General features: G+C 39.3%; 1 protein-coding gene across 1 annotated transcript in view; it reads right to left on the reverse strand.

The window, feature by feature from the left end:
• Positions 1-27,053, reverse strand: part of MMP2 (matrix metallopeptidase 2) — a 29,401-nt gene extending 2,348 nt beyond the window's left edge. The window contains exons 1-11 of the mRNA XM_041458917.1: positions 26,747-27,053; positions 23,053-23,279; positions 21,486-21,634; positions 19,214-19,342; positions 18,320-18,493; positions 13,281-13,454; positions 11,146-11,319; positions 9,935-10,090; positions 8,034-8,181; positions 4,053-4,189; positions 2,136-2,295 (exon numbers count right to left, since the gene is read on the reverse strand). Coding sequence (XP_041314851.1) covers positions 2,136-2,295; positions 4,053-4,189; positions 8,034-8,181; positions 9,935-10,090; positions 11,146-11,319; positions 13,281-13,454; positions 18,320-18,493; positions 19,214-19,342; positions 21,486-21,634; positions 23,053-23,279; positions 26,747-26,890 — 1,772 coding nt within the window. The 5' untranslated portion in view covers positions 26,891-27,053. The remainder of the gene's footprint in view (positions 1-2,135; positions 2,296-4,052; positions 4,190-8,033; positions 8,182-9,934; positions 10,091-11,145; positions 11,320-13,280; positions 13,455-18,319; positions 18,494-19,213; positions 19,343-21,485; positions 21,635-23,052; positions 23,280-26,746) is intronic.
• Between the last annotated feature and the right edge of the window lie 397 nt (positions 27,054-27,450).

Here is a 27,450-nt window from a genome sequence, read left to right on the forward strand (position 1 = left end):
TATGGAACTACTTGGAATATATCCAAAGTTACACCAGTACTAATGAGCACTAGGTTGGTCCAAGTCAATTTAAATGATTAATTTACATTCCTTACTATTTTTTTTTTTCTGGGCTATTTAAAGAAAATCTAGTATCTTGCTGGGTAGCTTTAAAACTTCAGCTGTGGAATCTGAGCCAGCTCCTTTTCCCCTCCCTCAAAAAACTTTGCTCTGCTCAACAGTCTTGTTATAATAACACTAAAATAGCTTGTGGCTGGAATGAAGGAGAGAGAAGGCTTCCAAAAAATCCATTTAAAGTAAGTGTGATAATGACACAGGAAGGACTATGGTATGTAAGTATTTTGATTCCACTGACAGAGTCCTTGTATAAAATGTAACAGCCACATACTTAAGGGTTATAGCTGTCTGTTCAACAGAGATGCATTTTTTTTCTGAAATATTTTTCAACTGCTTGCTTTCTTCTTTATACAGATAGAAATCACGTAATCCTATTTTGTTTCCTTAACTATAAATTATGCATTCTGGAGTGACTGAACTTGATAAGGTATTTTGATAGAAATACTGTTTGTGATTGGAGTGATGAATTACTTGGAGGCCCTGCAGTACAGTTAATCAAAACAATAGCTGGTACAGAGGAAACCAGCAGCTTTTTAACTCATAGTCTGTAGGTTTTAGTAGGAGTCTGAAGTGTTGCAAGTGGCTGTATTAGAAGTACTTGGCTCTACAATATGACATTAAAGAATTAATAACATTTATTGAGTTTTTAGTTGTTTTTTTTTTTCTTTAGATAATGGAGAAGAGTACTGTCCTTAAAGTAATTGAAAATTACGATCAAATGGCAATCGTATGGAAAGAGTATTTTATTTACTTACAGGAATCCACAGCCATTAGGACAAAATAAAGTCATTCAGTTTAATCATAACATGAAATTATTGTTCACATAAAATGGACTCAATTATACTGAGACCTCCTTTGATATCTTATATAGAACATCTTTCAGAATGAACCCTTAAAAATTTGAGAATCTTTCAAATTTCTGGTGGTTATTTCTGATGTTTAACTTTCCTCTAAATTTTCAGTTAATGAATGGGTCCACTTTCAGCCTGTTGTGTAATGTCTGCATTCCTGAAGTGAAGTCCTGTTCCTGGAACAGGCCTCTGACAGTGACTGCAGGAGTCAGGGCCTCTCTTTTGTTCTGATGCCATTTTGACAGCATCCAGGTAACTCACAAAGATCCTCCTCTGCTTTTTAAGATGGTCTTTTGTGCCAGATCTTCCTGGCAATTATGGTAATGAAATTCTATTAAATACAATTATACAATTAGTAGACTCTTCAGGTGTAGGATATTTATTTCCACCACAGTAATAGCCTTGGGACTTTTTAAGGACATTCTTTCTTAATCTAAGATAAGATAAGAGCATGGTAGCAGGTCACCTGAGTTTCACTGGAAACATGAAAAGGATTGAGAGACTGTCAAAATGAATTGAAGCTAAGATTTTTCTCAAAGTACTTACAGATACAGTTGCGTCTTGTTCAGATTTCCTCAGTGCCAATTATATTAGTAGAGCAAAGGTGTAAGTGATGGTAGATCAGCTGCTGAAAGGATTTACTGTCAACCCCAGCATGTTTTGATAGTCACACTGCTGTTTCCTTTCAATCCAGTGCCTCTAAACCTGACGGCTTAGTGAAAGAATTTCTTAGGCAATCTGGTCAGTCTTTGGATTCAAATGATTGGAGCTCAGTGCATTTCTAAGGAATTCCTTGTAGAGTTTTCTCCCAGCATTTTTGAGCTGACAGCAAGGGCAGCTTGCCCCTCTTAAGAGCCAGGGACTGATGTGGGGCAGTTGCTGGTACATGGGGGCACAGGGATGAGTTAGTGGTGGGCAACCTGACAGACACTCCCAGATATCCTGTTCCATTGCTGTTTTTGAGGCTGTTATTTTCTCAAATATGTGCCAGCTTCCTGTTGCTATACTCAAGCACTTTCCTGCAGTCAGCACTGTCCTGGCAGCCCTTGTTTTGCATTCCCAGAGGATGTGCCCTGTGTTTGATCCCTGCCTCCTGAAGCTCAGGGTGCATTCAGCCCTGGAGACAGCTCAGCTAACAGCATCCCACCACCACTCAATGCATCTTACTTCCAGTATCTGTCTCCAGCAAAAATGTATGTCCTCTTGTTCCTGCCCCAGTTGAAAGCTGCATCCACATGCTGCACATCAGGGGGCAGTCCCAGGCTGCTGAGTTTCTTTGGATAGCCCCTGTCCAAGTTGCTGGCTGAATAAACCCAGTACTCATTTCCTAAGTAGGGGAGCAAAAAAAGCAAATAAAACCTGTTTATTAATCAGTAACAAAAGGGTATTTCTTCTTTTTTGCTTTGCCATGTGACTTTTTATTGTGCTAGCTGTACCATGAGTCTATCTGTTATTTTGCCATCTGTGAATACAATCCAAGTGGACAGTGATTACCACTGCTTTTGCTACTGAAGTGCTCCTTGCCTCAGAAAAAGACAGCCCCTCATTTCTCTTGCTTCCTCCCTTCTTAGCTGATGCCCCTTTGAGACAGACACTGCCTTGGTAACTTGGAGTTATATGCTAAACCACGTAGTTTATACAGGAAATTTTTTGTATGATAAAAATTGTCTGAAACCTGGCAGGGGCACGTGATGTTCAAATGCAGCAGCTCATTTTCACCCTTTACTTATTTTGTTGGCCAGTTTTATTGAGTGATTAATAGGAGTTTTTGCTCAGAGTTCCTGTTGTCCTTTGTCACAAAACATTATCTAATGTCTCTCCAGATATGTATTAGTGGACTATGTAGTAGTGTCCTGTGTTCTCTACATGGAATTATAATTTGCTTAGTAAATAGCCTCACTGAATTATCTGAAAGCCATGGAAAGATTTATTCATGAAAGGACACTTCTTTGATCCTGTGCTACTGGGAAAGTAGGTAAGTAAAGTATTAATGTGAGAAAAAGGTAAAGTGTTGCATTTGAGATTCTTAGAAGTTACTGATTCACTATTCAGGAGCAAACAGCGGGACTAACTAGTAAGTATTTTAAGACAGTTGTGTTATTTTCAAACCAGTCTTTCTTTTTGATAGTTCTTATTATTTTTTTTTTAAAGCAGGTTAGCTATGTTTCCCTGGAATTTATAAAGAAAAGGAGAGGCGTAGATGTGATAGGATTATATACAATAAACACAATATTTGAAGTGCTTTGGTTTGCCTGACTAATTTTAGGGTTTTTTTCCCCCATCTATGTAAACTAAAGCAAATAGCCTCTGAGCCATGTGGAATAGATTATCATTACTTTTTTCTCTCCTGTACAGAAAATGTACAGCAGCTTTTGCCATATGGTTTTTACATGACTGGAGATGTTTAGTCATGTTTTTAGTAGATACTGGAGCCTAGGTTTTGCTGGCTCAGTTCTTCATGTTGAAAACAGTCTCACAGCTCTGCTCATTTGGCCACTACAGCTGAACCATATGTGACAGACAGAGCAGAGCTTCCTGTCCTCCTCCTCTCCCATGGAGGCAGCTTGCCTGTATCCTCTGCCTGATGAGCCACCAAGGAAGATGCTTGGAAGCCAAAGTGGAAGTCAGTCTTTGGCAAAAGACAAGGAGATAAGGAGGGGCATGAGGAGAAAAAAGAAAGTGTAGTTTTCTCAAGCAATATGTGCTGAGATAATAGCTTAAAATGGAAGGAAACAAGAAAAACAGAGCAGGGACTGCTGAAAGAGAGCTCCCACTGTTGTTGTTGCTTTGCATTTGAAATAATGATTCTTGTTTGGTTTTGCTTATTGTTGAATGTCTCTTTCTAGGTGCTTGTAGTTCTCATTTTGTTGTACTAGATGCTTAATGCTGTTCTGAGTCTTTCAGATCCAGCTTTTGTTCTAAAATCCTCAACTTGTGAATAGGGAGATCTGTCACCCCACCTGTCAGCTCTGCTGGCTCTTACACAGGCTGTTCCATGTCCCAGGTACATTATGCAAATGGATACTTACATTTTGAAACTTAAAACACATGCATGTAAAAAAATATAGCTTTTAAAACCAATACCTGAGAAAAACACAGCCTTCTCGTCCTGAGGGGCCTCATAGACAGCATCAATTTTCTCTGGCAGATCAGGCCAGAATGTAGCAACAAGAAGAGGACCTGTGGGTTTTCCTCGGGGGTTTATAGTCCTCCACATGAATCTGAGCAGAACAGAAAATTGTACAAGATTTACAATGAACTAATTCAGCAGCACATCTGTTTCTCATCACTTCTGGCACAGCCACGTGAGCACGCACGCACACACACATGCGCACACTCGTAACTTCTCTCCACTGACTGAAAAGCAAACTCATTTCTTTGGAGTTTATGCTGCTAGAGGAGCTGCACCATAAGCTGCATGCTGGACTGCAGGTGAAATTGCTGTGCTGATTGTTCCTGTTGCTTTTTTGCATCGGGGCAAAATTTATCCTGTGCTTTGAGTACACAAATAAAGTGCTTTGAGCATACAAATAAACTCATTTATGCAGCATTTAAACTGTTAGAGCCCTCCTGGTGCTGTGGATGGAGCAGATGGATGAGCATTTAACAAAAGCAGAATTTTGCATTCCATGAACTGCTCTTGCAATTACTATTGTAGTGACTAAAAGTTCAAATTTAATAGCAGTATATCATAGTGCTTGGAAGGGAGTTTGGCTGTAAAAGAAACTGCTAGCACTAAAAATGTTCATTAGAGAAATGCAAAGGGTAATTTATTGGCTATTTTATGTATAAGTAGGATGATCATTTGATTTAAGCTTTAAAAAGCTCTAATTATCTTTAAATGGCAAAGCTTTGTGCTGAGGGCTTTTGATATTTAAAATGGCACTGCTATTTCAGCCTCCACAGAACGAAGAACTTTTTTCCCCAACAGAACAAAAGTTTTGACTTGGTCATAAAATGAAAAATCAGCAGGCTGGTGGAATTGCTCTTGCACCAAGCTATAGTCATTAAATTCTGAGGTCAAACTGCTTTTGCCATTAATATGTTTCTGAAGCTCAAGGTGCTGCTGGCATTTTAATTTTTTGCAGAGTATAAATTGTTATTACCCATTCCTGCCTAGAATAATTATACCTTTGAGAAGTCCAGGATATTAAACTGCATTTTTTTGTCTAAAATTTGGAGAATCAGTCCTAAATTAATTTAACAAATTGCTGTATTTTTATCAACAATGGAGATGGTAATATGTTATCCTATCCACGTTTTGCATACATAGATGTATTTTTAGCATGTACAGAAACATGTCTGAACATAATTTTCATTTACAAAAAAAGATGCAAAGAATAAACCATCTGGCTAATTACTCCTCTTGAAAGTGTTAAAACACATGTGACATGCTGTAATAGGTAATACTGTTCGTTTCATGCATGTCTTTTTAGAGAGAAAAGAAGATCCAATATGATATGGAACAAAAATTCATATAGAAAATATTTATAACACAGCATTCATAGAAGCAGTTCCTTTAAAAATCCAAGTTACAGAATTCTCAGTCAAGTTTCCACCTGATTTATGGCTGAATCAGCTCCAGTAATTGCTATCTGCATGAATTTCAAACTTTCCAGAGCCAACGGAGACTTAACACCAGGTTTTTAATAAACCACACATTTCAAGGGACTTGTTAAACTGGTGAGGTTTTCTTTTGGAAAGGGAGACTTTGTCAAAGATGAATTTTATTTTGTTTTTGAATTGGGTAGAAGGTATTTCAATTTCTACATCTTACTGAGGAAATGGTGAAATTAATTATTTGGCTTTCTCATTTCAGTTTGAACACAATAAAATGTTTTCACTCATCCATAATAAATCTTAATATTACATTTATGGACAGATTTAATAATATAGTAGTAGTCACAGTAGGTACTTTACATAATATTTTAACATAATCTATATTTGCAATGATGATGATTTTTATATACAGTTATTAAAAGTGGATTTTTTTTAGTGTCCTGATAAATTTCAAAGTGTGAACTTTTGTTCACTCTCAGAATAAAACCATCTGTGGAAATGCTGTTCTTGAGCATTCTGTGCCCAACAGAAAAGCTCAACTGTTTTCTATGGCTAACAGCCATAATTCCTGTAATTCCCATTTCCTGGTAATTTCCTTTCCTTGATTTGAGGTGGGGAGGGAAAATACTTTCTTTTTTTTTTTGAAAGAATTAATCATATCTGACCTCCTTTTTGCTATTTCCTCTCTTTGGCATGTGACAGTTGGATTCTATGGTAGTTTTCATGAATCATGGAAGTCACACGACACATGACAGGCAGTTGTTTCTTGAATTCCAAAAGTGAGTCACAATGCTGTTTGCCTGATACTTGGAAAGCTGCAAGACTGACAGGCAAAGCCATTCCAGAGCAAAACAATTCAACAGTTGTCTGCTTTTGCTGCATGCTGGAAGAAGGCTGAGCCAGTCTGAACAGATTGTTTTGGTATTTGCATAGTTCTTAGACCAACTGTATCTAAATGCAAAATACTCCTATTTTGTTGGGATTATATAGAATATTGGATCACTCTGCTGGTTTAGGAGCAGATTTTGCGTTGTTCCTGTGTGTGACTGCTGGCTTGCAAGGGCAGAAGCAAGGTGGAGGTCTGGCTGAAGACCCAGGGCCACGAGTGAGCAGAAGAGGAGCAGGAGCTGGGAATGGTGTGGAACTTGGTAGGGGTTTTACTGCTGTGAAAATGTTTTTCCTTTGAAGGCTCTGAGCTCAGGTGAATACTTCAGCACTCTGATGACTAAACTAGCAAAACTGGGCACTGTTTTTGGCAAACTTGGTATGGGGCCGTGGGGCCAGCCCTGTGAGGCTTTGTGTGAGACTGGTCTGTTGGTACTATGGGGCCATTTGGTGCAAGGAAAGAAAGTTCCTTGCCAGTAGGGATCACTGGAGTCTTAGCCTGCTGCTGACAGGACAAAAAGAAAGAATACAAAAGGTATCAGGGTGATCCCCACAGACCAGATCGAAGCTTCTTACAAGCAGATGGTTTAAATTCCATTTCTGCATTGCTAAAACACAAAGCCTGTGAAAAAGATTAAGTCCAACCTCAAACCTAAAGCACCATTGTGCTGGGTATCATATAGATTTATCTAGAAGGAAATACATGGAATCATGGTATCTACCCTTAAAAATCAACTAAGTAACCCTGGGGGTATTTTGTTTCTAAAAGCTGGTGAGTAGAGTTAAACCATGCAGCATAGTAATAAATGCTTCATATATCAAGCTGAAAATTTGAATCTGGAGTAGATGGCTGGACTCAGGTATATCACCAGGAGATACAAATAATATTTAAATTGCTATTTTGTGAGGGGAACTTGTTTGTTAGTTCCTGTTTCCTTTCAAATTTCAACTGACAACTGGCAAGAAGCAATGAACAGGTGAGTTGCAACACTTCCCTTAGCTTGAGATGTTTTTATATGTTACGAGACAGTGTTTGATTTTGGCACTCATTGAATGTGTGTGGACCCAGATCTTCAGTGGTGTTGCAAGAATGTTCAAGGTAGCTGAGGATAATTGATTCCAAACTTGGCATTGATTTATGACAGGGAAGAAAGGAGCTTTAGTGTCTCTCACAATGGTGCTGCCAAGTCCCATACTCCTTAGGAGATGCTCTTCATTGCTGAGCAGTTGGGTAATACAGGCTCTGGCAAAGGCAGGGGGAGCTGCAGCTGAGCTGCCACCTCATTTTATGAGGAATGTCTCTGCTTTTGCATCCAAAATGCCTTTGGTGCCTTCTGTCTTGGAGGCTTTGCACACACGTAGCCTATCCCAATCACCAGTGTCCTTGATGTGCTACAGCAACCATGAGCCACATAATGCTGTTATTTAATGACTTTGGACTCAGCCTGAATTAAACCATTTCCATTTCCCTTTGGAGTTGATCAGGACACTTTCCAGTCTCTGAACACAAAAAACAAAGGGTGGATGTTGTGCCTGATAACAAATTTCTAGATTTTGGTGAATAGGTCTCACAGATTCCTTCACTTGAGATTTTCCTGGTAAGCAATTTATCTCACTTACCTATCTTTGAAGAAAAACGTTTCTCCTCTAATTTGTGCGACTCCATCAAACACGATTTCATGCTTGCAGAGCTCTGGAGTGACAGGTCCGAGGGTTGGATGTGGGCCTGGTCCTGGTCCTGGTCCTGGCCCCACATCAGGTGACACCTCTGTGATGGTGAGCAGAGACATTCTGTTACACAGCAGTGAAGGGCTGCACAGGTTACATGGAGAACAAGAGCTGCCATGGCTTCTAAAGTGGTAATCATTTGGAGAGAGTTCTTGAAGGAGGAAAAGCTGATAATAAAATCTCTTCAGAAGAAGGGTGGTGGAGCAAAGCTGAGGAAGCCTTGACTTCCACTCCTGCCTTTATCCTCTGTGTGGCCTCATTTGAGACGTGGTGCCTGTGTGTGTCTGTCTGGGCTGAGCTGCCTGTTTAACCTGAGAGATAATTAGAAGTGACTACATTGGGTTCAGAAGTGAACATTACAATTTTTATTTTGCTGGCTTCTAAAAAGAAGATAAAAATTTCAAAGTCCTTGTACTTGGAATTATGTACAGCTCTGCTGGGAAAGACGTCAAAGTGGATTTCTATATTTTAAAGAAGTGACAATATCTGGCAAGTTACAAAGCTGCATTTTGAGCCATTTGTATGATCTTTCTGCCATCACCAAGAATCAAAATGTGCTTTTCAGAACATGCATTTTGCCATCTGGTTTATTTTATTTGGTATTATTATTTGGGTTGAGTCATTTGCCTCTTTTTCTCAGACACTGGGTTAATTTACTGTATGAGTAAAAAAATGGAGTGTAGCTGATTTGTGATAACAACAAAGCAAGAAAAGAAGGTTTTTTTGAATACTTGTTTTACATAGAAAGCAGTTTGTAAAGGGTTATATGAGTTAAAAAGATGAAGAAAGGTAGTTTCATCTTGGATCTTTAAGACACCTGGGTTAAGTTCTCAACTCTTATCAAAGATGCACAGTATGGGCTCAGAAAACTCACTTAATCTTGACCATGTCTCAATTCCCATTCTTAATTAAAGCAGCTAAGAACAAGGAATAATGAAGATTCAAATCAGACTTTTGTCTCATGTGATAATATTTTTGGCATATTCTTATTAAAATTTCCAAGGTGGGGAATACTGTCGAATATAGTCACAGTTAAAAAGATCTCTCAGTAGAAAAGTGCAAAGCACAGAAAGAGAAATGGAATATGGGAATGACTGCTTAATTGACTGTAGTATACTGGTGGCTCTGCAAGGTAGAAAATGTATCCACAGAAGGAATCTTAATCATGATACCACTTATGCATTTTACTAAGACTATCTGTGGAGAAAACAACAAATGTTAAAGATGCAGCTATGTAAAAATACTTAAATTCACTTTTTCTTTAGGAGTCTGCCTAATACATTTGTGCTGAAGTTTCAGCTCCCACACACTTTCTGTAAATGTTATTGTGATGGTACAGCTTGAATTGTGGGAAGGCAATGTGAACTGTTTCCAAGCTGGGACCCAGGAAACAATGTCCTTCCCCCCTTGCAGAGGGTCACAATCTGGGAAGCTCAGAGTGTTGCAGAAAGTGACATCTAAACCCACCCACATCAGGTATTTCAAGCTAGAGACAAACATGGCATTTCATTGCCCCAGTAAAGGCACTAGAAATTTTCATCTAAAATTTTGTTTATGGAGTGTTTTGATGCTCCTTTTCATTCAAAATTTAGTGACCTGTCATCCTTAAGTTATGATATTTGATTGAGGTAGGAGGCCTGGTAATATGAAGAAAGCAGGGGGAAAGGAGCAGAGGATATTTCTGGTGTTGGTGGGATTGTGCCATTTGTAATTTACTGCAAATTCTGAGTCCCAGATTTCAGCCTGTTCTGCCTGATTTTCTGATGAGTTCTGCTGATGGGGGAGGCCTTTACCATATAGCTCCTGGATCCCTTTAATGTCATCCTGAGAAAGTCGGAAGTTCTTGGTGTAGGTGTAGATAGGGGCCATGAGAGCTCCCGGGTCCTCAGAGTGCTCCAATCCCATAGCATGGCCAAATTCATGGGCAGCAACCAAGAAGAGACTGTACCCTGGATAACACAGAAAGACAGTGTTAGCCTCTTTAATTTAAATAGAATTGTACCACACAGGTTATTTACAATAAACAATAATGATTAATATTTGCAGCCTCCCGTGGTGAACATCCCACCTGTTCCCAATAATGCCATTTCACTGGAGAGATTCTAAAACCTTCCTTTGTGGGTGATCTTTGCTGCTGTCTCCCATGCAAGTGACTCTGAGGACAGTCTTAATACTTGTGTATAAAAGGAAGTGTAGCAAATAAAATTGGACATCCCTTTTAAATACAGAAGAATTGAACTTGCAATTTAGATATCAAACCTTATTTTTCACCATGAAATGGCTTGTAGGTGATAAAAAGGTCTGTAAATATTTGTCCCTGAGAACAGAGTCTGAATCAGTACTGGTGTACCAAATATTGTTAGGTTAGAAATAGCCTCTTATCATAGAATGACATTTTATCAATTATGCCCAAACAGTCTCTGAAATTTGTCAGGTTTCTTTCTTCCTAGAATAACTCCCCAAATCTAGCATTTATTTGTAAATATGTAACAAGCCTTTTGCCCTTGTTAAATTATGGCAAATATTAACCAAAGTAATTTTGAATAGGGATATTCACCACATAAACTATATACTGTCTCACTTTTTGAACATTTTTAATCCTTCCCAATATCAGTCATGAATGTATTAATTTTTTACATGTAGTGTTTGTTCCTAATTTGTATCAATGCATAATTTATTGCATACTAGTGAAACACTATAGTACTTGTGGCTTTTAGCCTTGGAAGGAAAAACTAGTGGGGAGAAAAACATCTATTTATTCATTAATTTATTTCATATTTTTGTATTTTGGAAGGATCCTGCACCGCTATAGCTTTAGGAAATCTGAATACTTCAGACGAGCTCTGGGTGTGACCCTCTAGCTCCAGTCTCACACTTCACTATAGGGCTTTTGCTGAGATTTCAGGCTGGGGAGAAGTGCTGGAGCGAGGAGCATCATTGCCCGCGCGCTGCCAGGGGTGTGGGCAGTGCTCAGTCAGCCCTGTGCTCTGGCAGGAGCTGTCACCTTGGTCTGGACAGAAGCCCCACTTGCGGTCGTCGTCGTAGCTGCTGGTGGAGGCGCACCAGAGCTTGCCGTCGCTGCGCCCCGCGCTCGTGCACGACTCGTACTTGTTCCCCAGGAAGATAAAGGGGAACACGCAGGGAGCTCCCTCGGAATTCCCACCAACTGTTGACATGGCTGTGCAAAATGACAGGAAGACGCAGTGAGAAGGGGGTCCCTGTTGCATCGTCTTAGCTACACTAAAGCAGGAAGGAAGCAGAAAGAGTGCAATCCTTCTAGGAATATGAAGAGTAAGGTTAAAAGTAATATTTGAAAGGTGTCGGACAGAATTAAAAAGGAAAAAGTCTACACATTGCCATTGCAATGGACTTGCCAATAGTTTTGATGGGGGTGAGGAGGAGCCCTGGACTCGTGTTCACAGCTCTGGGAAAGCAGCAGTTTAATGGTGTTTTTTGGAAGGTGATTTCCCAGTGAGTATCTTTAATGCTTATTTCTGGTGTTATTTTAAAGTGCTTTAAAGTGTTCAGGAGGAAGGTAGGGTTAGTATCAGAAAGGTTAAACAACTGTTGAATATCCACCTGGCTGGTGGATGTCCCACTGAAGAATAAGCTTTATATATCCTAATAAATATAGTATTTTATTATAATAGAATACATATTATAATATATTTTTATATATTATAAAATGTATTATATAAATATCAGATTTATATCATTTATAATATAAATATAATATTTAATATAATATAATAAACAGCAGGATACTGTTGAAAATCATGTGATTTCAAACATTTTCTAAAGAAAAGGATGCATTAAATGGGGATAACTTTTTTTTAACCATGATGTTTGCAAAAACTTGAGAAATTTTCCTGTGTTCTCATCTATGTAGTATATGGCAGTAATATATAAGAAATAATACTTGTATGTGTGGTACAAGTATTTCTAGAGGGAAGAAGATGTAAATGCATTTAAAATAACAGTTTAAAGTAGGTATTATGAACAGAATATGAAAAGAATATAAAACTCATTTAAATTAATTTACACCGCTACCTGGAAATTACAGTTCCTTTCCAGTTATGGTCTGTCTTCTGGGAAGGTACATGACAGCAATACAGAAGCAAGACTGGTTGTGTCCCTAATTATTTATTAGTATTTATTTCTCATTCATTATTATTTATTAATAGTCTTTTATGCTGAAATAAAAAAGCTTAAACTAAGAGTATTTCTTACTTCCAGTGATAGCGACTGTGCTACCTTTGACTTTGAATACATTGATTCTAGATATACTGGTTCTTTTGTCTGTTGAATGATCCTTTAGAATTTTCTCTTCCTAACCTTGTAGCAAGTTATAATGAATTTCTCCTTTCTTTTCTTTTTTTTTTTTTTTTGAAGCATCTGTAATGTAAAATGAAAGGGTTACACCTGGTTATCAAAAGTAGAAGAAAGCTGAATACCAGTAAGGCCATTTTCAAGAGACCCCAAAAAATCAAAAAGCAGGATGCATGTAGGTTTGAATGTAGCTTCCTGCTGGCCCTGTTAAAAGACAGATTTTAGAGCTGCCATGGTTCACTTTGTCTGTATGCTTATGGCTCTAGTGTCACAAAATGAACACCTGCCAAGCTATTCAACACTATAAATTAATTTTTGTTCCTTTATGTAGTAAAACTCAAGTTAGGAAGTATGAAAAAGTCTGAAGAAAGCTGACATTTCTTTCCATGGCTAAACCATTTCACTAAGCTTTTTTGAATTGCTGAAAAGATCTATTAACACAAGCTTAACGTACTAAACAGGATTCCTTTTTACAAGTGTACATGGTAAGTATTAAACTAAAATATTATTCATACTTTTTCTGTCTCATGAGACTTCCCTTCCTGGGCCATTAACAAATTGTAATCTGCTTGTAATTATCCTGCAGTGGTAGCCAGGCATTTGTATGTTCAATGCCATTTGTGTATTCCTGACAAACCTGTGCTGTGACACACCAACAGATTGCTCCTGTTCCAGTTACATCCTTGGCCACCTCTGCTGAAATTGTGTTTAACTCATCAACTTTTGTGTGCTCTGCTGAAAGTGTGCCAAAGGAGTCTTGTTAAAACAATGACCAATTAGTCTGTGTTGTGCAAGCAACCTTCCTCATACCAGTCTCGGGACAGAATCCGTATTTCTTATCTCTGTCGTAGTCTTCAGTGGTTCCACACCATCGGTACCCATCTGTCCTGCCTTCTGTTGTGCACTGGTCGTAGGACTGGCCTTGGAATTTGAAGGGAAATTTGCATGGCTGCCCATCACCATTGCCACCCATTGTAAAAAGTGCTGTAGGGAGAACAGAGAGGAAAATGTCAAAACACAAAGCTCAGCATCAACAAGGACTCCCAGTGTGCCTGTGGGAATGTGCCCAGGTCTGGACAGACAGTGGACACCCATCAGATGTGATGTACTTCACACTCAGAACCTCTGTTTTACAGCAGCACTGAAATGCCTTGGCAAGAGAGACCAGGGCTCTTACAGTCTCACAAGTGTGCAGAGGGAATGGCTGATTGATCTTAGCACAAACTCATAACACAAACTTGATATTCCTTCTTAAAACAGCATTTAGAAAGAGGGTTCTGAGCAAGTCACTCATGTTCCTTGGCTCTGTGCTGATTCACTTGCCTTCTGTCAGAGATGTCAGCTAGAATGGCAGACTTTGGGCAGAGTTTCTCAAAATGCTGGTGTACAGTAAAATTGAATAATAACCGGTAGGTTCTTCCTCTCTGTTTGCTTCTCATTTCTGAGAATCTCTGCTCAGCCACTCAATAGAGAAGCAGGAGAGGACAAGTATGAGTGGAGGCTACTCCTGTCCTTTGCTTGGTCAGTGTTTCTGAAGGTTTTGTATTAGTCTTCTGGGGGAGGAGAAGGGATGAAGAGTGTTTGTTGTCAGTCCATATGCACAAGCAAGGCCCCATGGCTCAACCCTGAGAACCAGAAACCTTTCTCATGGATGAGGAATTAAAATGGTTCATATTCAAATGACTTGAGTTCTGGGTTTCGTTTTAGGATTTTACTAAACTTTCTGGAATATCTAGAGGAAGACAAATACAATCTCACATGCTGATATTTAAAAAATGTGTGTTCAAATTGAATTCTGTGAAAAGGCAGGTGGCTTGGAGTATCAGACATCTTGTGAATCTGACTGTGTCTTCTGGCTGCTCTATCAGTGGGAATCCTCTGTGGTAGGACACTGTGCTGTGCCATGTGCTGGTGAGAGAAGTCTGTGAAAGCAACAAACTGCTCTAGGCCTTGTCCTGAACAGAGATTAAAAATCCTTCCTTCATTCATCTACTAATTCCCCTGGAGTTTTAAGAACAGCACTGCAGAATGACTTATCTGTTGAATTCCCAGGTAAAGCATGCATGATTTGGCCTTTTTAAGATGTCCAAGGGCACCTTTTCCCCGCTCTCTCATCCAGTTTAAAGCTGCAGCTAAAACCCAAATGTGTATGTGGGAAGCTTGGCAGGTTAATTCTAACTTTGCTGTTGTTTTTGATGACTCAACAGCCATTGCAGCCTCAGGGTTTGTGTAGGATCTGGAGGGGTTTGCCTTTGCTAAGTCTGGTGCATCAGTGGGAAGAGGCATTGTTTATGTGTGTGCTTCTTTAGAGTAGCACTAAATAAACCCCCCAGACCTCTTCTGGCTTAAGGGTGACTGGGAAATGGCTCTGACAATGGGCTATTGTGACACAGATGGTCCATTTTGCCTTTTACACTTAAACCAGTAATTTGCCACAGCACCAGGAACATGAACCAGTAAGTTATGGAAGTTCCAGTCCCATTAATGAGAGGATTTGGAGCTTTGCAGGCGTGGGTCACACACACGTTTGCTGAACTTCTGCTCTGCCTACAAGAGTGATTCCATCCTTCTTCATCCTGGGCATGGATGGGGTCCTGTCTGCAGCACACACTGTGCCTCCCCGAAAGAGCAAGCTGCAAATGCTGGGTTTTGTCTCAGATGCTGTACTAAGATAGGAAAGGTGCATTAACTAGGACTGTGGCTATTATGATTGGAGAAGGACTTTCTTTTTTTTTTTTTTTTCTTTTTTTTTTTTTTTTTTTTTAAAGTAATGATAGGATTGGAGAGCAAAGTTAAACTTTGTTTAGATGACTCACTTACCATGAGCTGTTTCCAGCTCTAGGTCTGGCAAACTCTGCATTTTAATAGCCGTTTTTATATTGGTTTACATGTGGCTAAATTGCAAAAACCATATGGAAAGCCAGTCTCTTAGTTTGCATGCAGCCTTTCTGAGTCACAGTCAGAATGCAGTTTTTCATTTTGCTTGAGGCTACATCATGTGATGGTAACAACAATGGTTTATTAAGTTTTCAATCCCCCCTCCTTACTATAAAATTGCTTTAATGTAAATGGAAGTTGGAGACTGGGGCAGTTTCCCCAAAACAGAAGGCAAATTTACTTGTAAGGGGATCTTAAAGGGCCTTGTTCTGCATCACGGCAAGCTCAGCAATTTAAAAACTGCTGAAGATACACTGACGTGAGAGCAGATTCAGACTGGACATTACTAATATGTGAACTTTACTTTTAGCTCTTCCCAGAAAAATCAACCAGTTGTGATGTCAGGAAACCTCAGCTGGAAGGCTGCTAAACCCCTGTGGCACAGATCCAAGGTGGAGGTGGCTGCAGCTCCAGGAGGGCTCTGCCTGGGAGAGCTGACAGGCAGCGGTAGGAACTGGGGTGAGTGTGAGGCAGGTACAGGCAGAGAGCAGATTGTTAGATCTTGCAGGACTAAAGTTAGGGGCCTAAACTGCCTGTAGTGTCTGTGGAGTTTGGAAATGAGAGATATCAGGATCCCTTCATCCCATATGGCAAAGGAGAAGTTCAACACACCTGTGTAAGGTTTGTGCAGTAGGTAGATAACTTCCTGCTTTACCTTTTGCTTTGACAAACTATAGTTCAATCAGTTTACAAACTTGGGGTACAGATCTGGGATTAACTTTAGAGAAACCTGGTGCAGCACCATAGCAGTAAAGATGTTTCCATATATGCACTGTGGCTCTATACTAAGAATAATTGGAACTAACTTCAGTGAGTTAAGCATGAGAGAAACAAAGGCCAACAACCAGGAATGTTGCCCCCAACACAGAGTCTCTGATGTAAATCCTCCCCTATCTGAATGTATTAACTGGGGTTTAGCAAATGGTGCCTTGGAATAATGAGTGAACAATGCCACTCTGCATTTAATAAGAAACATCTGTGCATAACGGTTCATGGGTCTTGCAAAACAATTACATCAGAAACAAAAGGCTGAAACCCTTCTGTTCCATTTCAGAAACCTTGACACTGACACTTCCAGGAACTTCACTTTCAGAACCAGCTCTCTCTGACAGTGCTTCACTGCATACATTTTCAGCCTTCCATGACTTTAGGATGTTACAGAAGTGTATCAGTCAGGGTAAATGTGGATCTCCATTTCTCCAGCTGCCTGTAATCTGGGCTTCCTTCTGACTGTATCTGAGTGCTTGCAGTACTTTAAAGAAATGAGCCAAATTTTTATTTTTCTGTCTGAAAGAATTAACCCGAGGAAGAGGAGATTTGGAGAAAGGTGGGAAATTAAGGAGATGGCAAATTTTCACCAAAAAAAAAAAAAAAAAAAGATTGTGCAGTTATGTGCATGTGCACACTTATAGCCTGATGAAGTAAAGATTCTGAGAGCCATACCACTAACAATAACTTTAAAAAAAAATTGTAGTCTGTGTAAAGTTCGTATTCCTGCTTGTTCATCCTCTATAGCTGTATAAATAGCTGTCACCAGGGTAGATCCTAGCTCTAAATGTGATCTGGAACAGGCAATTAGGGGCTTGGAAATGAAAGAATAACTTTTTACCAGATTACGGCTAGAAGACTGGTATGTTCTACAACAGATTGTCTTTGGAAACCACCACCATCCTGATGCAGAAAATAAGTAATCTTGTATTTGAAACTGTATGGTCTTGCTTGAAAAAGTCGAACAATTTGTCAAGCAGGAATCCATTTAGTGTTTGGCTACAACAGGATTCCAGAGAATCCTGTTTTGAACTTTTTCTATGTACACATACCTGCAAACTTTTGAAAAATGTGGTTTTTTACAGACATTAATACATGTACATGTGTGACAGTACTTGTGTGCTGGGACATGTTGGGCTCTACTTGTGCACTCTTGGGCTGGCAAACCCCTGTTAGCTGTTAGCTTAAGGCATCACTAATTTTCTTTCAGCAATCTGCATTCTCTTTCCTTGTACTGACTGCATGTAGCCATAATATTGTAAGTTTAATGCTATTGTTTCAAGCAGGAGTAGCATGAATCTGAAAAAAACCATTGCTTTCTGGTTTGTTCTCTTTAAAACTTTCTTCTTATTTGTTATGACCCAGGAGTAATAGACAGCAGTTTTAGTGACCCAGGGCTTGATATGAAAGGTAAAGAGTGATGAAACACGCCACAAAGCTAATAGTTGGTTATGTACAAAGGGGAAAAAATGAATGTGGGAAACTGCAGTACTGGGAATGGCTGTTAATATATGTGCCAGGAACTAGCAAACAGGAGGTGGAACGAGGGGCTGAAAGCACCTTACCTTCTCTACTCTTCTCACTGTTGATAAATTATCTCAGTAGGCTACAGCCAATTATATTTAATTGCTTCTCTAAAGGTTTCCTGCTCTGTGATGCACAGGAGATGAAATTAACACTCATACCAATAAATTGTCTGAAATGTTATATCTTCAAGCAAATCTCATCAAGATTTTCAAGCACAGAAATATGTGTTCCTGTTGTTTTAACAGGAAACATATTGTCATAAATACATTTGAAAGATAATAATGACAATCTTGTGTATAGTTTAAAAAAGTTATGACTACATGAAGACATTATATCCTTTGTCTAATATGCAAATGAATGTTTCCAAATATGAAATAAAAATTCTTGTGAAAGACAGTTCTGTTCAAATTCCAAAAAGGTAGATATTAAGTACAGTCTTAGTTTTCATGGACTTCTAGTAGTTTTGTACAAATACTGGTATGTTATGATTTCTGAAAGACATTCATTCCTTTATCTGAAAGGGAAGGAAGTGGGAAAAGCACAAGAAGAAGTGGATGAGCAAAGAAGAAGGGAACAGTCTGCCAGGAAAAAAACAGTAGAAATATTGGTCTACTCACACTCATGGGGACAAAAGCCATATTTGCCATCTGCATCGAAGTCTTTGGTTGTGGAGCACCAGAGGAATCCATCGCTGCGTCCTGCATCTGTGCAGCTGTTGTACTCCTTGCCATTGAACCAGAAGGGAAATTTGCAATATTCACCATCTGCATTTCCATACTTCACTCTGACCACTATAAGGAAAACAAATGCAGTGGTGAAATTAGCCACCCACTGATACAAAAAATACAGTTTCTGGACATCTTCTTTTCCTGGAAGATACTGATATAGAAATGCAGTCTGAATTTCTACTTTGAAATTCAATATGCTGCTGGTCTCTCTATTGGCAAGATGATCATAGCTGAAATATAAACTGGTAATTTTAAAATAATTCCATGGATATTACTCATGGTGAAGTGTTAGAATCAGCCCAGAAAAATATATATGTTGTTACTATGGCAAGGCAAAGTTAAAAAGGTGCTGTTAATACATTTAGTAATTTAGTTTCTTAAGTAATATGGTCTAAAATGTTCAGTATAGTTTCAAAGGTTCCAGGCAGCAGCTGAACATGAGCTGAGCATGCCTTGTGCCTCATAAACTTTGGTATTTCCAATGGGCCTTGCATGACATTTGCTCTAGGGGGGACGGGGTGGAAACACAGACACACCCAGATCCTGGGGCTTATTTCAGTTTGTGACATGGAGTCTTATGAATACAGTATTGGTGCTGGAATATATACTAATGCATAGATAAGTTACTTCTGCATAGCATTTTTTTAATGGCAGAAATTTTAAATTGCATAAATGAATATTCACCTCCTAATATTTCCTGACAGTCAATGAAAGCATTTAAAGCAGCATTAAAATAGAGCAGCCAGCTGGCCATATGTTCTGAAACATGAAAAAGCCTGGTACCTTGTCCCTCCCCAAGAGTCCACAGTTCATCATCATCAAAATGGGAGTCTCCTCCAATTCCTGGTCCTGGTGCAAAGGCATGAGCCAGAAGACCATCTTTGCCATCAAAGGGATAGCCATCACCATGTTCTGCAGGAGTGAGCAGACAAAAAAAGCAGTTTCTAATGACCTCAGGCAGAGTCCATACATGAATGATGATTATCATGTGTACTTTCCCATCCAAGACAGCAACAGAATACTTTAGTGAGTGAATGTACTGGTTTGGGTTGTGCTAGCAAGACTGATCCAGAAGAGAAGCAGCCAGTTCTTACAAAGAACATGAAGTGTCAGTACTGCAGTTGTCACAGCATGGTATTTTATATCTCCTAAGTGAGGTGGAAAGAAATAAAAAATTGTGAAGGACAGTGAATTATTGTACCTGAGATGTATGACTGCATACACTGAGCTGTTTCTTGGTGGAGGCTGATAGGGATTTGTAACTTAAATATTGTGTATGAGGGATATTTGCAGGTAGTTCCTACCACTCTCCAACACAGAGATTGGAAAGTAAAGGCAGATTTCACTTTGCAGGCTGCTCTTTTCTCCTGCATCTGAGATTGCTGTGCTCTTTCCTTTGTGCAGGGTACTCACTACCGCAGCAGGAAGGCACAGCTGGGTGTCTCAGCAGTGAGCCCTGGAAAGGCAGCTTGCTCTTGCTGCTCTGAGCCCTGAAGGAGCCTATTCCTCCTCCACTTCAAGCACTCCAGGGCTCAGGCTGCTCACAGGGCAGCAGCAGGTTAAGCAGCTCTGCTGTTATTACACTGTAGGCTTTTCTTGGAAGTACACCACTTGTGGGTAAGGCAGGCTGGCACGGGCATAGCCCTGGTATTCATAGCTCTCCCACCACACTGACCTGTGCATCAAAGCTGGCTGCCAGCATCTCCAGTTGCATCATTTCTGGTCTTTTGGTTTGATGTCTTGGCATTTAACAGAAGCCCTAAATACACAGGCCTGATTCTCTCCCCTGTTACACTGATTTCAGGCTGGTGTCAATCCTAATACTAGTTCAGTTAATTCCCTTCAGGAGACTAGTGTGTCAGTTGTGAAGGACAAGATTTTGACCTATATTCGGTGCTGCACCTCACATTTATTTCAAAGTAGACCCTTTACTTAAGAGAAAGGTTAAAAATGAAGAAACCTCATGGACGTCTCAGCCCCTGTGAATCTGACCTGCAGTAAAGTGATAGCAATGACTGAATGTGGAAGGAGCTCTTTGCCCACAGTTCCTTAGCTGGCTTTAGCCAAGTACTAAAACCAGCAGAAACACTTCTGCTTTTGTAGACTTTTTTTTTTTTTTTTTTTTTTTTTTTGCAAACCAAGCCAGTCTGGATGAGGATCTGAAGTCCTGAGTGTACAGAATCTCTGCAGCTTTTGAGGTCAACTCATCAGTAGCTAAAGTAAAGAAAACCAGCTTGAAATGAAAGCTTTTACAAAGAGTTCAGTTATTCTTTGAACTGTTCACTTAACTTTCAAAGTCTACCTCCCAAGTAATTGGCTGCACAAGTATCTTCATTAGTATTAAAAATTCTGTGACTATCCAAAAGAAGTTAAATGTCCTATCTTTACACTGAAAAGCCATAAAAATTCTTTCAGGGGAAACCAAAATTAATTGAGGAGACATGCACAATAAAAATGAATCAAGTCACCCATCATCATCTGTACTCAAACCATAGTTGAGCTTCTGATCCATATTTTTAAATTCTTCAAGATCAAAGAATGCATCAAAAGCTTGCAATCTGCCATGCTAAAATAATGGAAACCAGTTATGTAGTCAAAATTGGAAGTCACAAATCCATTTTTAAGCTCTAATATGTTAGAACCCTCACCACTATCACTGTAAAACAGCAAAGAGAGCTATAAATAAATGGTATGATGGCATTCCATTCTCTTCTGTGGCAGGAAGCCAGCTCAGACCATCTGAAGATCTGTACCAATATGTCTCAGTTCTATTTCTGATTTGTAAACTTAAAAATAAAATGTTGCCCCTAGCAATTCTCTTTTGGAAAGATAAATATAGTGTAAGGATATTGTATAAATACATATCCCCCTCTCTCTCTAATGTATAAGACAAAGTCTTAGTGAAATTAGATCTTAGCTTGTATGAGCCAAGTGTGAACTAAGACAAGGTTTGCCAGAAAGGCTCATGGGTGCTGCTTATTGAGTGTGGATCATTCTAAGCTGAGGATTAATGACAGGAACAAAACCAAAAACATAAGTAAAAAAAAGTATATACCCCATCGACCAAAATTAATCATAATGTCTGCTTCTCCATCATGTATTCGGTTAAACCTCAGTGGTGTGACATCACTCCAGACTTGAAAGGCTCGAGCAAAGGCATCATCTACAGTCTCAGGATCCAAATCCGGGGTATAGCCTATAATCCTTAGAGGTAAAAGCAACAGTTAAGTAACACACAAACATCCTCCCTGTATTAGCTGTTTACTGCCCAACACAGAGTAGGCTCAGCAGTGAAACCAGCTAAGAGGTAACACTGACATCTAAACACCTCCCTTGGATTCAGAGATGAGTTTAGATGTGGCACTTACTGTTTATTTTCTTTTGGAATTGACTCAGCAGCAAGAAGAAAATTATAAACCCAGAGGCTGTAAAGCCTGGATGGCAGTGGGCCTTGCACAAAACATTCTGGGTTTTACATCAGCACTGAGAACAGAAAAGGAGCTCAGTAACATTCTGAAAATTTCAAGTGTGGATTGTTTTGATCTTTAATAAGAACAGAAAAGCAGCCCTTCTCCCTCACCTTTGTTGCTATCCATATATTGTTTAGTCCCTGTGGAATGCTAATCCTTTATCTGTGTGTGGGATACACTGGCAATAAGATACATGGGGAAATAAGAGGAAAAAGCATGTAAGACAAAGCTGTAGGCCTGACCTGAGAAAGGGACAAACTCTTAAGTGTGCTGCTTTCTTCTTCTTTGTATGTTTTAACTGGACTTCTTAACACCTTGTATTATAGCCTGCTATATTCCATGTGAAGACAAGTTTCCAATTCTTTGCAGCACAGACAGTGTGCATAGTGAGAGAAGCTACTTTGTGCCTAAGGAGGATGAGGAAGATTCAGAGGAAACACATCAGCAAGTAGGGACTGTGAGAGGTTTTTTCAGTCGTTATTAGGTTAGTTGCAGCCCAAGGAATGCTTTGAGTCCAAACTTGTGAGGAAACAGCAGACTAAGTCAAGCAGCTACAACAAATCTGCTGGTTTTTCTCATTGGTGGTAAATGTTTGTTCATGGGCCACCTAAGGTAATGAGGTTTTACCACAATGAGAGCTGCATTGGTCCCTAACTCATCAGAAGATGAAATTAGAGGATGCCAAACTTATTGCAATAGGCTTGTTATTATTCATGTTTGCATGTATCTGAAATACAATTGTTTGATTTTAAAATTGATTTAATAATCTCCTTTTTAGGACTGCAGAATGAAGAGGAGTTTGGCCTCTGCAATCAATCTACTTTGGTCCTCCTGGAGCAGATGGGCAGGTGAGATATTCCTGCTCCAGCTCCCTTGGCATGCTTGCTGCAGAGCAAAGAGTAAACCCAAAATCTCTTCAGTTTCAACCAGAACCACAAAACTGATGCTGATATGATTCTTCCTGATATATTACAATTTGAAATGACAGAGGTATTTGTTAGAGCATTTGCTAGTTACCCAAACACCAGGGGGTTCTAATTCAAGGAATCTTGTCTCGCCCTCTAAACAGCTGCTGCATTTCTACGTGCCTTCTTTAGTTCTTGGAAGTGCTATGGGTATATGTGAACAGAGCCCACCATTACCAGTCTGTACCTGTATGTTATATGATTCTTTTCCCATTTTGGCTTTCTTGCAAAGAAGTTGTAATTGGCCACATCAGGGTTACCACAGCGGGGTTTCTTCATTGTCTCAATAGTATTTTGATCCAGATCTCCTGTTTCAGGCAGCCCAAAAAATTTCTGCATTTTCTTCAGAGTATCTTTCAGGACAAATAAATTGCAACTGTCTTTTGGGCAACCATAGTATTTATTCAGGTATTGCTTGGGGAAAAAAAAGCACAGAACAAAGACTTTAAAATTAATAAAATAAATAATCATTATAAATAAATAAACACTATAATTCTATGTTAGCTTTCCTTCTGTAATTTGCAAGTTTTATTTTAAAAAATACAATTACTAGTAAGTGAGGGACCAGCAGAATCTTCTTAATTGACACAAAGCATCCTTGATCACATGATGTTGCTAATTAAACAATCATTTCCATTATTAGCTATCACCTTTAGTTAATTAATTGCTTTCAGTTATTAGAGCATAAAGCTTTAATGTAGAACTGTGGAGTAAGAATGGGTTTGGGGTTTTTTTGTTTCTTTATGATGTATAAATGTGCTTACAGTTTTAGATTTTGTGCAATGTTTTGTTGGAGGAGTCTGCATTATTGAGAAACTTCTCAAGAAATCAAAGCAACCCCACAAATGAGATCACATTGATTGCAAAGAAAAACCCCGTTCTTTACTCAAACTGACAGAGCTGTTTGAATGTTGGATGTGTTTGCTTTTGAGTCAAACATTGCAAAGACCTGAGGAAGAAAGTATTTGGTAACATCTCAGTTGCTTGGACACCACAGCCAATCAATATTTGCATACTTAAAACTCCATTGAATGCTGCAGCACATTATGGCCAGACTGATGTTTCTGAAACAGCTGTGGTGGCAGTTCACAAAGTTCTTTCTCATTAAAAAAGAGGGGTCATAAGGGACCCAAAAGATGGCACAAATCACATTATTTTCATCTCCTAAAATAACACCCATGAAAGTCTCCTCCCCTTCTCTTAAGGATGGGTTTAGAGTGTTTTATGCCCTTCTGTGAAAGAGAAGCTACAGCCAGGTGAAATGGCAGGAATTCCCAAACTGCACCCAAATGGGTGCTTGGCACTGCACAGAGCTGAGGGATGCCCTTGCCAATGGTGCTGTGAGACAGGAAAGCTGCAAGTTATTGGTCTTTCCAGTAAAAACAGTCTGCAGCTGAGGAAAAAACACCCTTCAGGTTTGGTATCCCAGATATTTACTACAAGTCCAAGGGAGGAAAACACCAGAATAAGGTAAAGGTGTATTTGCCAAAAATATACAAGGAATATCAGGGATAACTATTTCAAACTGAGGATTGCAAGAAGCCTGACAAAATGACTGCACATTTAAGTTCTTGTGCCACCAAGTATTCCCAAGAGAAACCTTGTTTCATGTGTCTAATTAATTGCTCAAGTTCACCCAGGAGACTGGGGATAAAACCACAACACCAGCAAAATAAAGCAGAGGATATTTGATAACTGCAGTTGGTCAAGCTGAGCTTTCACCACCTTGCTCACAAAGTCCAGGCTAACCTCATCTGCCCAGCATAGGAAATGGTTCAGGGATTACTCAGAAAAGGATTTAATCAAGATGTTACACCATTTCCTTCAGGAGGTCCTCCATCCATCATGACTGAGCACAGACTATGGCTGGTTTTTGTGATTTTTGTAACCTCTGATGTGCTATTTCTCCAGGGGGGACTGTGGCACTGCCAAATGAAGGACACACAGTGGCTTCAGCTTTGCTTCCAGAGCTGCTCTCCACACATACTTAATGGGGCCTGGTGGAAATGATGTGAAACGCATTGAGAACAGAATCAAACAAGCCAGTTGGTTCTTATCCTAATTTTCATTTCATGTAGTTTGGTGGGTTTTCTTATGCTTCAGCTTGCATCCCCCAGTGACGTACGTGGTGTAATACAGACTGCACGTGAGGACTGAAGATGTTTACTGAAGAACCAGGCTGCTGCTCTTGCCATTTTAGGTTTGGGAGCAAGCTATACAATCAAAACTATAAACTGAGGCATGTTGAAGAATTTTACTTACTAGGATTCTAAATAAAAAGCTAACCCCTTTCAGTTTTTCCTAAAATGGAGATTTTATTGAAGATGAAAAATGACCAAGATCAGCTGTTCTATGAGGAGAGAATCTTGAAGAAAATGTAATGTCTATGCAAACCACATCTTGGCCTAGGATGTGAAATGCTGTTTCCTCAGAGTCAGCAGGGAGCTGTGGTGATCTGGAATTTTGATCCAGCCCATTAATGAAACAGGGTCCAGCTGCAACATAGCAATTTGTGTTCTGATGCTGAGTGTTGGGGCTGTTCTGATGGAGGGCGTGAGGAAAGGCAGCCAGTTAGCATTGCCCAAGAATACCCCAAGAAAGACAAAGAAGGACTGCAGTGTTAAACCAGCTTGTAATTTTCCTCTGAGTACCATAATAAATAGGTTGTTTGAAAGAAACAGAGATGAGGGGAGATGTGGATTGCAGTTATTGAATAAAAGCCTGGCTGTGTATAAGAAAAGAGATTATCTTAGAGTAGTTAAATTGCTCTTAGACACGTGGGACCCCACTCTCCTCTCCCAAATGCACTGACCCCACCCCCAGCTCTTGGCTACTGTGCTGCTAAGGCAAAACCTTGGGTGAATTTTTTTGTTAACGGCTGAGGAATGCCCTATTTGGGTCTGTTTGTCTGTTTTTCCTAAACTTTCTGACACAGCTCCAAACTTGAAATTCTCTCTGTACCCTCCCCCAGACCTTCTTTAACCTGGCAAGCTTTCCCAAGATGCACACAAACTCCTAAAGAAAAGTGACCAACTTTCACGTCTCTGTGTCCTAAAATAAGAATAATTTATCTCAATCCTCCTTAAAACGGATTTACTGCTGAAGAAGAGAAATAGTCTATAATTTAGTCTAAAATTTACATGCTAAAATAAGGATAATCCATCTCAATCTCCCTTTAAATGGACTCCCCCATAATGTCACTTTTATGAACGTCCACAGGGCTAAAAAAAGGTTTGAATAAAATGCTGTAGAGTTAGAGCTGTAATTTGCTAATATACAGAAATACAAACTCCTTTTTTTGTTCCAGATTGGATTTGGGAAAAAAAAATAATTATTTGAACCTCGGTGAGATTGTTTTCCAAAGTCAAAACTAGTCACAATGGCTTCTGAAATCTGAGCCAGCTTTCAGTTGTAGTGTCCCTTAAAGAAGTGTTTATGCAGCACACAGTAAACAATCTGGAAAATACGCTTCTGAAAGCTGTGATACATGCATTAAGGGAGTCTCAACTGCCCTCACTTCTACTTGATTTAAGTAAAAAAATTAGATGTCTCTTATTTTCCCTTCTCCCCTCTTACCATTGCAATTTTTGGATTATAGTCATGAGGATTTCATGAAAATATTTTGTATCTTGAGACTTAAGGGAAAAAATACCCCAAAAACCAACTTTCTTTGCTGGCTTAAAAAATTTTAAGAGAGGAAACATTACTTGGCTCCAGTTTTAACTTTTGAAAGCTGATACCTTTGCTAGCTAGCTAGCACTTCCAGAGACTCCAGGGAAAGAATGCTACAGTCATTCCTTAGCCTCAGCTGAATCAAGAAAGAAACATCTGCTTATGAAACAACAATATAAACCCGAAGCAAAGATGAAACCAACACTTACCACTGCTAGCTCTTTGTCTGTTTTGGGAGTGCTGTCTCCAGGAAACTTAATGATTGGTGACGGTGCGGCTAAAGTTTTGTTAAAAAGATAAACTTGGAGGAATAGTACTTTAAAAACGAAGCCACGGCCAATGTGAGTCTTCATTCTGCCTAAACTTGTGCTCTCCTCTTTGGAAAAAGCTTTTCCCCGCTGTCTGTCCGTTACTTTAGCTGCAAAGTGCACCAGATGCTTATCTGCACATCTTAACTCTCAGCACCGTTCTCCCTTTTGCTTGCTCTAGCAGTTCCTTTGTATGCTTAAAACATCCAGATGCGCAGTCTCAAGCTACCACAAGAGGAAGTCTGAAAACTAGTGGAAACATGAGAAAAGGGCAGTTACCAGATGTGATTGCTGTGATTTTAAGGTAGCAACAGGCAGATAGCTACTATTGCTGAAAGAGGCCACATTTTCTCCTCATTTGCATAAATGAAAGCATTTATTTTATTTATTTTATTGCCATAGAAGAGGAAAAAACAAAACCTGACTTAATCTTGAAGACAAGGTGTCTCACATATATTTTAAATTAAAAAAAAAAAAAAAGGAAAGAGAAAGAAATTGCTAAACATTATTTTCCTGGCTAAGCATTTTTACTATTTTTTAGCCTATTTTTATGGCACAGATATGATTATGTACTTTAGTCGTGTGTGATTATGCTCCCACACAGT

The sequence above is a fragment of the Pyrgilauda ruficollis genome, unplaced genomic scaffold (genome assembly GCF_017590135.1).
Source record: "Pyrgilauda ruficollis isolate IOZ18807 unplaced genomic scaffold, ASM1759013v1 scaffold13, whole genome shotgun sequence".
Lineage (NCBI taxonomy): Eukaryota > Metazoa > Chordata > Aves > Passeriformes > Passeridae > Pyrgilauda > Pyrgilauda ruficollis.